Genomic DNA, 10,652 nt, shown 5'->3' with positions numbered 1-10,652 from the left:
ATGCCCACATGTGCACACACACAGATCTGCTAATTGACACCTGCAACCACAAATAGGTGAGCATGTGTATACACACACACACACACACACACACACACTTATTCTGTTGACATGGTGGAAGGGGAGAGTAAGCAGTTAGATCTGAAGGAACAGCCTACCTGAGGAATAAAAATACACTAATAATTAATTATAATAATAAAAATCAAAACCATAATCAAAATACTACAATTAATTTTCCAATAAGATGCAGTTATTACAAAGATGTCTTACATGGAAAACCTTATGTAAAATATTTTGGGTAGACAAACTAGGAGTAATAACAACATTTTATTACGCATAAATATACATAAATACATATTACCATATACAAATGAAAAGTATTTCACATGGCAATACTTGAGCTAATGAACACATTTATCATATACATATATATACATGTATGCATATACTGTGTGTGTATATATACGTGTATACACAGTGGTACCTCGAGTTTCGAACAGCTCCCAACTTGAACAATTATGTAAGTGTATTTTTGTAGGTGCTTGTGTAAGTGTATTTTTGGGGGTCTGAAACAGACTAATCTAATTTACATTATTCCTTATGGGAACAAATTCGTTCGCTATCGGCCCTTGAACAGCCTTCTGGAACGAATTAAGTTCGTAACTCGAGGTACCACTGTAGTTTTTTATTGAGGTGGTTTGGATATTTACAGAGGATGGAGCAAAATAGGATGACCTGGAGGGTGTATAAATCTGCAGTGAAGGGAAGGTGGGGTAGGGGTTACCCTAGGAAAGGTTGAAGAGATGGGGTAAAGGTCTTGTGTGTGAGGGGCTTGGACATCCAGCAGGCATGTGCGTGTTAGATAGGAGTGGAGGCAAATGGTTTTTGCCTCCATTCCTATTTGGTAGACCATTCCAGATTTTGGGTCCTTTAATTTTCACAGCATTTACTCAGACTCCATTATAAACATGAAATATCAAATAGGAATTCATTTCTTGTTTGACACCTGTGGGTTCTGTTGCAGCTCTCTCTAGGAAGAATCTTAATTGTGTATTGATATTATTGTTTATTGTCCTGAAGATGTAAAGTGAGTAGCAGAATGCATGAATGGTTTATATATTTAGTAAATTTAAGACTTTGAATAGAGGTGGTATATGCTGTCTACCGCTAACTTTTCAAATAACTCCCATGGCTACCTTTTGTTGAATGATGACTGATTTAAGGTGGTTGTAGTTGCTGATCCAAGTACACACATCACATGAGACATGGATCAGTAAAAGTGCAGTATAAACAGAGTTGAGGTAGGTACATAATAGTGGACATTTAAAAGTATGCATTGTGTTGGATATGAGTACAGTTGACCCCCGGTTAACGAACTTTTTTCATTCCAGTAGTACGTTCAGGTGCCAGTACTGACCGAATTTTTTCCCATAAGGAATATTGTGAAGTAGATTAGTCCATTTCAGACCCCCAAACATACACGTACAAACGCACTTACATAAATACACTTACATAATTGGTCGCATTTGGAGGTGATCGTTAAGCGGGGGTCCACTGTATTAAATTTTATTTTCTAGTCCATCTGGATTAAGCCTAGAAATTTTTTCATTTATTTTTCCTACCAACTGTTTTTGCCATTCATTTTGATATTCATATAGTTGGATATGTATTTAATTACTCAAGATTAGTTTTTTTCTAGATTCCAGTGTCAAGGAGTACTGCTTGAACTTTATGTAAGTTCATTAATGTAAGATCACAGAGGACTGAATTATAGATCATAAAACTTAGCTTAATGTCATGTCACATATACACGCATGCATGACACAAGAATTTCCAAATATGTCATATATGTCATGTCATATATCATCAATGAAATTAATTTGAAGTTCCCAAAGTCTACAGTTTTCAAAAACTTTTAATATCATAATATATTCAAGAAATTTCTTTATAGGTTCTGCTATTATAAACTGTACTCACATTTAGACAAAAGACTGTTATATTATATAAGCCACTTATATATTGCTTAAATGCATAATAAACAAATCTTATTTACAGTGATGTAAGAAAGTGCATCTTCATATTATATTTACATTTTTTTTCTTAGCACACTTGCCATTTCCCATCGAGGAAGGGTGACCCAAAAAGAAAGAAAAATACTTTCACCATCATTCAACACTTTTCACCATCACTCATACATAATCACTGTCATTGCAAAGGCACTAAATCCATGGGTCAATTGGGTTTTGAGGTTACAACCGTGACTAGGCTCAACAGTGTTTACAATTCCAGCATTATCATACTCGTTTAGAAATTTGACTAGTTTAGTTTCATTCATGTTTGTTATAGACCTTCCAATATTCCTGTCTAGATTTATTTTTTCTTGATTTTTTCTTATGCCTAGATTTATTTTTTCCTGAGTGTTGCAAGGATGAGTAGCATTGCTCCAGCAGTGATGCAGGTGGTGGTGAGGAGCACTGTGTCCAGCAGGTCTGTGTTGCCTACTGGTACCACACCCAGCACTGCCTCACTTGTCTGTACAACACAGTACCAAATGAAAGAATCTACCCATTATAACAAAAATTAAAACAAAGTTATTCTAAAAAAATTGTAATTAATGTGTTAAGCATAAATGTTGTACATTACAGTAATTTCATTTTTTAAATATTGTATTTGAGTACTTAACATAACACTGCATGTATTTACTTATAAGTGAAGCAAAAGTGATGGTCAAAGTATAGAAATATGAAACATATAACAATTACAGTATATATGGCATATTCTAATCAGTGATGAATTAAACATTTAACCTTTATAACATCATCCTGTTATACACAAATGCATAAACAATACTTTATTCATTATAAAACCAATTCAAGCAACCACTTAAGTGATTATTCTTTTTCACTCTACATCATACCATAATTTTTTCAATCAAATCAATGTATATGATTTTAACATGTCTTTGTATTCCATTACTTATTGTAAATAAATTCTTGAATAATTTGTGTGCATGAATTCTTTCACCATATTTACAACTTATATTTTGTTCTTTATTAAATAAGAAAAACTGTAGCAGTTTGTAAATGTGAGAAGCAACTATAATACTGCGAGAAGAGATAGAAGAACTATGCTGATGGGAATCCAACTAGCATTCTGGAAAGGGAAAATAATTTGAACACACAGAGGAATCATGCTTCAAAGATGCCATACAGGAATACCAAGACAGGGCTGCCTAGGATTTTTTCTCTTGTGGTCATGGACCCTTTTGAGTTTAGCCCAAGGGGGAGGAGGAGAAAAAAAAAGAGAGAGAAAAAAAGAGAGAGGGAGAGAGAGAGAGACCACTACACAGAATCAGAAAGCTAAATACAGGTTAGAAACTTACACTGAAGGTGTGTACAGGAAGCCACTCGCATTGCTGCATGCCATTAGGAGGGCATGGCTCCAAGTGGACCAAAGGCCTGCATGCATCTCCTCCTATGTCTTCACACTGGAGAAACACAGCCGGGTGTTGAAGTCTTACTGCCACTTCTAGTGGGTATGACTCTCCACTTCGAGCCCTGGAATCATGACAATTCTTTGTGCATATAAAATACAATGACACAACCAAGGTACGTGTACTAAAAAATGTAGCAGCTATGGTATGCTTTTGCTATTTTTTTTTTTTTTGGTACCACATTGGTAGTTCTCCACTAGGGTTTAAAATGACTAATCAAGCTATCCAATCTTGGTAATAACATAAATGTGATCATCTCACGATTTTTCTCAGTCTATGGTGTTTTGCACAAGCCTTACACAGCTCTCTGCAATATCTTCCCATTTTATTCACAGAACAGCACTAATTATACTGCATTCCATCATACCTACCTGTGATAGCGGAGGTGGACAGGGACAGTCATGTTCACCACCCATCTCCCATCACTGAATGGCCTTGGCAGCATATAAAAATAAGCAAGAATTCGAGGTGACAGGTGCTCTGGGGTCTCAACATTGATAACCTGTTTTAAAGATTCATCAATTATTCATATATAGTTCCTGAGAATAGCTGTGTGAACGTATTCACAAATTATTATTATATTCGGCTACAATTAGTTTTGAAATACGCAAGTTTCTGTCTATAAGACATTATACTATCTTCTCAGTTTTCAACAGTTAAGACTGGACAGAGCAACAACTTGATCTTAAACACTTAGGGAAGATACATATGTATGTTTTATTTATGATATAAATAAGAGAAAACTCACAAATAATTTTAATGATATTTTAATTATTATTCAAAACAGTTACACATTCCAAGGTATATTTAAACTTAGTGGGCCACTATCAACAACATATATTCAGATAAAAGAGAATTATTGCACAAGTAATATATATGTGTATCTAAAATCTTTCATTTCACTGTTGTTACTTTTCCTTAGCCCTATTCTTGGCCAGCACAGAAAAATACCTCTCTACACTCAGAAAATTGGCATCTTTTTGCATATAACATGTTGATATATAAGCAAAGCTTATATATCAACAATTCTACTGACTCATAGTAACCTATACAAGCTGACTCCAAACTACCCTGCCTGCCTCTAACTGGCCAGCGGCACCTTATACAGGCTGAGTCCTTGCCACTCTGCTTGTCTCTTACTGGCAGGTGTAAGACTCCATACTGATAAGGTTTCTTGTCACAGTTTCTACCCCTTCCTGCTTACACAAAGCAAAAAATTTTAAATTTTCCTTTCCATGCTTGTGTATTCCTCAGCCTATTTTAAAATACAGTAGACACTTATGCAACACATGTGTTGCATAAGTGTCTCAATTCTTCAACTTGTCGGTTTTCAAAACCATTCATCAAAAATACAGTAGCAAAATAGTCACTAATAACTACCTGATCTCATGATACAATAGAAGAATACAGTATACCTGAAGAGAGTGCTGGGGGTCAATGCCCCCATGGCCCAGTCTGTGACCAGGCCTCATGGTGGACCAGGGCCTGATCAATCAGGCTATTACGGCTAGCCACACGCAGTTCAACATACAACTCACAGCCCGGCTGGTCAGGTACTGACGTTAGGCGCCTGTCCAGTGCCTACTTGAAGAGAGCCAGGGGTCTATTGGTAATTCTCCTTATGTATGCTGGGAGACAGTTGAACAGTCTTGGGCCCCTCACACTTACTGTGTTGTCTCTTATCGTGCTAGTGGCACCCTTGCCTTTCATTGGGGGACATTGCATCGTCTGCTGAGTCTTTTGCTTTCTTAGGGAATCATTTTTGTGTGCAAGTTTGGTACTAATCCCTCTAGGATTTTCCACGTGTATATAATCATGTATCTCTCCCACTTGTGTTCTAGGGAGTACAGGTTGAGGAACTTTAAGCGTTCCCAGTAACCAAGGCGTTTTATCACAGTTGTTTGTGCCATGAAGGTTCTCTGTACATTTTCTAGGTCAGCAATTTCACCTGCCTTGAAAAGTGCTGTTAGTGTGCAGCAATATTCCAGCCTAGATAGAACAAGTGACCCGAAGAGTGTCATCATGGGCTTGGCATCCCTAGTTTTGAAGGTTCTCATTATCCATCCTGTCATTTTTCTAGCAGATGCGATTGATACAATGTTATGGTTCTTCACATGATCACTCTCAGGTCTTTTACATTAGTTTTTCACTCTACTGTGTGGTTGGAATTTGTTTTATACTCCAATGAGAAAAGAAAAAGCATTTTAAGAGAAAATAAAAAGTCTAAATTGATATGTGATAACTTGCTAAAGAATAAATAAGACTTGATTGCTTTGTGAGAGATAATAGAAATAATGGTGATAGAAGCAGTAAGGGTAGCAGTAGAAACTAATGTATGGCAGGTTCAGTCTATTATTAACAAAACACTTGTGGAAATATAGTTACCTGTGGAACATAAAAATCAGGACCTCCAAGAGATTTGAGGAAACGAAGCTGGTTGGGGTCAACGTAAGAGCCAGAAGGGAAGATTTCTTTAATGAGCACTACACATGACTGCAGGTCCTCTGGTGATGATAAAAATACTGTAGTCTCCAAGTCTCTGACAAAAGGACGAATCAAAAATATTTTTAGACCGCTAAAAACTTTACATAGTAATAGATATATCAACAAATGATTTTATAAAGAGGAAAATCACAATAATAAAAAAAGGAAACAAAAATGGCAGTTGTAATGTTGAGAAGTTTGTGAAAAAATAGGCATAATCACCTGTGAAAGCCTTCATTTAATAACTGCCGTTCCACCTGAGCATTAGTTCTGAGAACTAGAGGGCAAGTTAAGCTCAAAGTTGTTGCCACAAGTGATGCTACTACAACAATCACAACCAATGAAACACCAGCCATTGTAGTCACTGATGTGATTCAACAATGCCTGTAAATAAATTTAAGTAAACAGTTAATTACTGTGACAATACATCAAAGTCCATCTATTCCTATGTAATAAAGCAGACGCTGGGTACTATTTCTCAGTAAATGTGTTTTTAATTGTTGTTACTGGGGTTTATAAGGCCACTGACAGAAATATGTTTGTATAACATCAATAACAACAAGCTGACAGGCTGGCTCTTGTTGGGGTTGTTAAGGACTACCAAAGTGTAGGTTTTATTAAGCCCAGTTTCCTGTGACTTACAAATACTAACATAATAATATCTTTATTTACTACAAGTACATGTACAAGGTATACAAGCCTAGCTGACAACAATGACATACTACTATACAGAAAGCCCCTTCTTATGCTCCGCATGTCGGGCAAATTAGGTCAGTGTCCCAGGATGCGACCCACACCAGTCCACTAACACCCAGGTTCCCATTTTACTGATGGGAAACATAGACAACAGGTAGAAAGAAACACGCCAAATGTTTCTACTCTGGCTGGGAATCGAACCCAGGCCCTTGCCAAAATAATAATTTTTATTTGGACATGATACATAGTTGTACAAGGATATTATAGTAGTTGGGTTTAAATGCCAAAAGCCCCTTGTATGTAGAGCACTATGGGCATTGCAATATGATTTCAAACAGGCAATCTTAACAATGCAGAACAAGCCACATGGGGATGGAAGTCTTTAGCTCAAGATCTTTCGCACTCTCGTGCGTCGTCAGGAGTTATGCAATGTTGCAAGACAGCAACAGATAGGTGAAATTCTCTGAGGGAAGGCAGAATGTGTCAGTGACGGTCCATATCACTATGCGACATGGACAGCAATGGAAATAAATCACTTTGTCTAGCCATTTTGGGTTATCCTAGGTGATTACACATATGCTAATTTATGTAACTGTATTTATGTGTACTTGTACCTAAACAAACTTACTATAGATTAAACAATAAAATATAACAAGGACCCCCAATGGAAATAAGTCACTTTGACTATTTTGGGTTATCCTTGCAAAGCTTATAATGTGTGGTTTACATATTATAAAATATTAATTACAAAGAAAGCCACTAGCGTGCCTAGGCATAACTTGTGTAACTATATTTGTGTGTACTTGTATCTATATAAACTTACTGATTTGCTTACCTTCTTCCTCTTAGTGTATAGGGTCACTGTCAGCTCACGTCGTATCGAGCATTGTCTTGTGGGTCCGGGGAAGATTATTATAATCACGTGGGAGCGATAAACACATAGGGTTATACAACGCCTGTGGGGGTGATGGAAGGTATTCAGGCTCACTGCAGGGAACCGGAGCACAAATCCAATTCCCTAGATCAAGAGCCCCTCACCAGAGTCAAGGAACCTCCCCTGAGGGGAGGTCTGGTCATTCACCTCTAAGCTGACGCTAACCAAAGATAGAAGGGGGACACCCTTTATTTTCTAATGCCCCCACACACTATTTCAGTTAATTAATTAAACTATTTTTTTTATTATTACATTTTGTTATAAGTCCTTCGTCTGGGAGTCCCTCTGGCAGGGAGGCCCAGGGCAGTTGCCCCCTCATAAATCCGGCCCTGATCGTCTGCCGAGTCTTTTGCTTTCATAGGAAGTGATTTTCAAGTGTAAGTTTGGTACTAGTTGGTAGGTAAGACACATAGGCAACAGTTAGGCAACTTTATTCCGAAACGTTTCGCCTACACAGTAGGCTTCTTCAGTCGAATACAGAAAGTAGGCAGGAACAGTAGAGATGTGAAGACGATGTTTACCTGGAGTTACCTGGAGAGAGTTCCGGGGGTCAACGCCCCCGCGGCCCGGTCTGTGACCAGGCCTCCTGGTGGATCAGAGCCTGATCTACCAGGCTGTTGCTGCTGGCTGCACGCAAACCAACGTACGAGCCACAGCCCGGCTGATCCGGAACTGACTTTAGGTGCTTGTCCAGTGCCAGCTTGAAGACTGCCAGGGGTCTGTTGGTAATCCCCCTTATGTGTGCTGGGAGGCAGTTGAACAGTCTCGGGCCCCTGACACTTATTGTATGGTCTCTTAACGTGCTAGTGACACCCCTGCTTTTCATTGGGGGGATGGTGCATCGTCTGCCAAGTCTTTTGCTTTCGTAGTGAGTGATTTTCGTGTGCAAGTTCGGTACTAGTCCCTCTAGGATTTTCCAGGTGTATATAATCATGTATCTCTCCCTCCTGCGTTCCAGGGAATACAGGTTTAGGAACCTCAAGCGCTCCCAATAATTGAGGTGTTTTATCTCCGTTATGCGCGCCGTGAAAGTTCTCTGTACATTTTCTAGGTCGGCAATTTCACCTGCCTTGAAAGGTGATGTTAGTGTGCAGCAATATTCCAGCCTAGATAGAACAAGTGACCTGAAGAGTGTCATCATGGGCTTGGCCTCCCTAGTTTTGAAGGTTCTCATTATCCATCCTGTCATTTTTCTAGCAGATGCGATTGATACAATGTTATGGTCCTTGAAGGTGAGATCCTCCGACATGATCACTCCCAGGTCTTTGACGTTGGTGTTTCGCCAGAATTTGTTTTGTACTCTGATGAAGATTTAATTTCCTCATGTTTACCATATCTGAGTAATTGAAATTTCTCATCGTTGAACTTCATATTGTTTTCTGCAGCCCACTGAAAGATTTGGTTGATGTCCGCCTGGAGCGTTGCAGTGTCTGCAATGGAAGACACTGTCATGCAGATTCGGGTGTCATCTGCAAAGGAAGACACGGTTCTGTGGCTGGCATCCTTGTCTATGTCGGATATGAGGATGAGGAACAAGATGGGAGCGAGTACTGTGCCTTGTGGAACAGAGCTTTTCACCGTAGCTGCCTCGGACTTTACTCTGTTGACTACTACTCTCTGTGTTCTGTTAGTGAGGAAATTATAGATCCATCGACCGACTTTTCCTGTTATTCCTTTAGCACGCATTTTGTGCGCTATTACGCCATGGTCACACTTGTCGAAGGCTTTTGCAAAGTCTGTATATATTACATCTGCATTCTTTTTGTCTTCTAGTGCATCTAGGACCTTGTCGTAGTGATCCAATAGTTGAGACAGACAGGAGCGACCTGTTCTAAACCCATGTTGCCCTGGGTTGTGTAACTGATGGGTTTCTAGATGGGTGGTGATCTTGCTTCTTAGGACCCTTTCAAAGATTTTTATGATATGGGATGTTAGTGCTATCGGTCTGTAGTTCTTTGCTGTTGCTTTACTGCCCCCTTTGTGGAGTGGGGCTATGTCTGTTGTTTTTAGTAACTGTGGGACGACCCCCGTGTCCATGCTCCCTTTCCATAGGATGGTAAAGGCTCGTGATAGGGGCTTCTTGCAGTTCTTGATGAACACGGAGTTCCATGAGTCTGGCCCTGGGGCAGAGTGCATGGGCATGTCATTTATCGCCTGTTCGAAGTCATTTGGCGTCAAGATAACATCGGATAGGCTTGTGTTAACCAAATTCTGTGTCTCTCTCATAAAAAATTCATTTTGATCTTCGACTCTCAGTCTGGTTAGCGGCTTGCTAAAAACTGAGTCATATTGGGACTTGAGTAGCTCACTCATTTCCTTGCTGTCATCTGTGTAGGACCCATCTTGTTTAAGTAGGGGCCCAATACTGGACGTTGTTCTCGACTTTGATTTGGCATAGGAGAAGAAATACTTTGGGTGTCTTTCGATTTCATTTATGGGTTTTAGTTCTTCCCGCGATTCCTGACTCCTATAAGATTCCTTTAGCTTAAGTTCGATGCTTGCTATTTCTCTGACCAGTGTCTCCCTACGCATTTCAGATATATTGACCTCTTTTAGCCGCTCTGTTATTCTTTTCCGTCGCCTGTAAAGGGAGCGCCTGTCTCTTTCTATTTTACATCTACTCCTCCTTTTTCTTAGAGGAATAAGCCTTGTGCATACATCGAGTGCCACCAAGTTAATCTGTTCTAGGCATAAGTTGGGGTCTGTGTTGCTTAGTATATCTTCCCAGCTTATATCGGTTAGGACTTGGTTTACTTGGTCCCACTTTATGTTTTTGTTATTGAAGTTGAATTTGGTGAATGCTCCCTCGTGATTAATCTCATTATGTCGGTCTGGGGCTCTGCGCATACATGTCTAAACCTCAATAATGTTGTGATCTGAGTATATTGTTTTTGATATGGTGACATTTCTTATCAGATCATCATTGTTAGTGAAGATGAGGTCTAGTGTATTCTCCAGTCTAGTAGGCTCTATTATTTGCTGGTTTAAACTGAATTTTGTGCAGAGATTTAAAAGCTCGTGTGAGTGTGAGTTTTCATCAGAGCT

The 10,652-nt window shown here is 39.1% G+C and overlaps 1 protein-coding gene across 4 annotated transcripts; it reads right to left on the bottom strand.

The window, feature by feature from the left end:
- Positions 1 to 314: 314 nt before the first annotated feature.
- On the bottom strand, positions 315 to 6,570 carry LOC128701265 (phosphatidylinositol-glycan biosynthesis class X protein). Of its 4 annotated transcripts, none has more exons than XM_053794897.2 (6): positions 6,526 to 6,570; positions 6,200 to 6,361; positions 5,879 to 6,032; positions 3,865 to 3,995; positions 3,383 to 3,557; positions 315 to 2,532 (listed from the first exon to the last, which is right to left on the bottom strand). In XM_053794897.2, exons 2-6 carry the CDS (start codon positions 6,331 to 6,333, stop codon positions 2,404 to 2,406), a joined length of 723 nt encoding a protein of 240 aa, XP_053650872.2. In that variant the 5' UTR covers positions 6,334 to 6,361; positions 6,526 to 6,570; the 3' UTR covers positions 315 to 2,403. The 4 variants fall into 4 exon arrangements, with proteins under 4 accessions (XP_053650872.2, XP_053650870.2, XP_053650871.2 ...); XM_053794895.2 differs by having other exon boundaries at positions 6,507 to 6,569; XM_053794896.2 differs by having other exon boundaries at positions 6,485 to 6,567.
- Positions 6,571 to 10,652: the final 4,082 nt, after the last annotated feature.

Source organism: Cherax quadricarinatus, chromosome 72, assembly GCF_038502225.1.
Source record: "Cherax quadricarinatus isolate ZL_2023a chromosome 72, ASM3850222v1, whole genome shotgun sequence".
Lineage (NCBI taxonomy): Eukaryota > Metazoa > Arthropoda > Malacostraca > Decapoda > Parastacidae > Cherax > Cherax quadricarinatus.
Note: the sequence above shows the minus strand (reverse complement) of the source record. Positions and strands in the feature narration are given on the sequence as shown.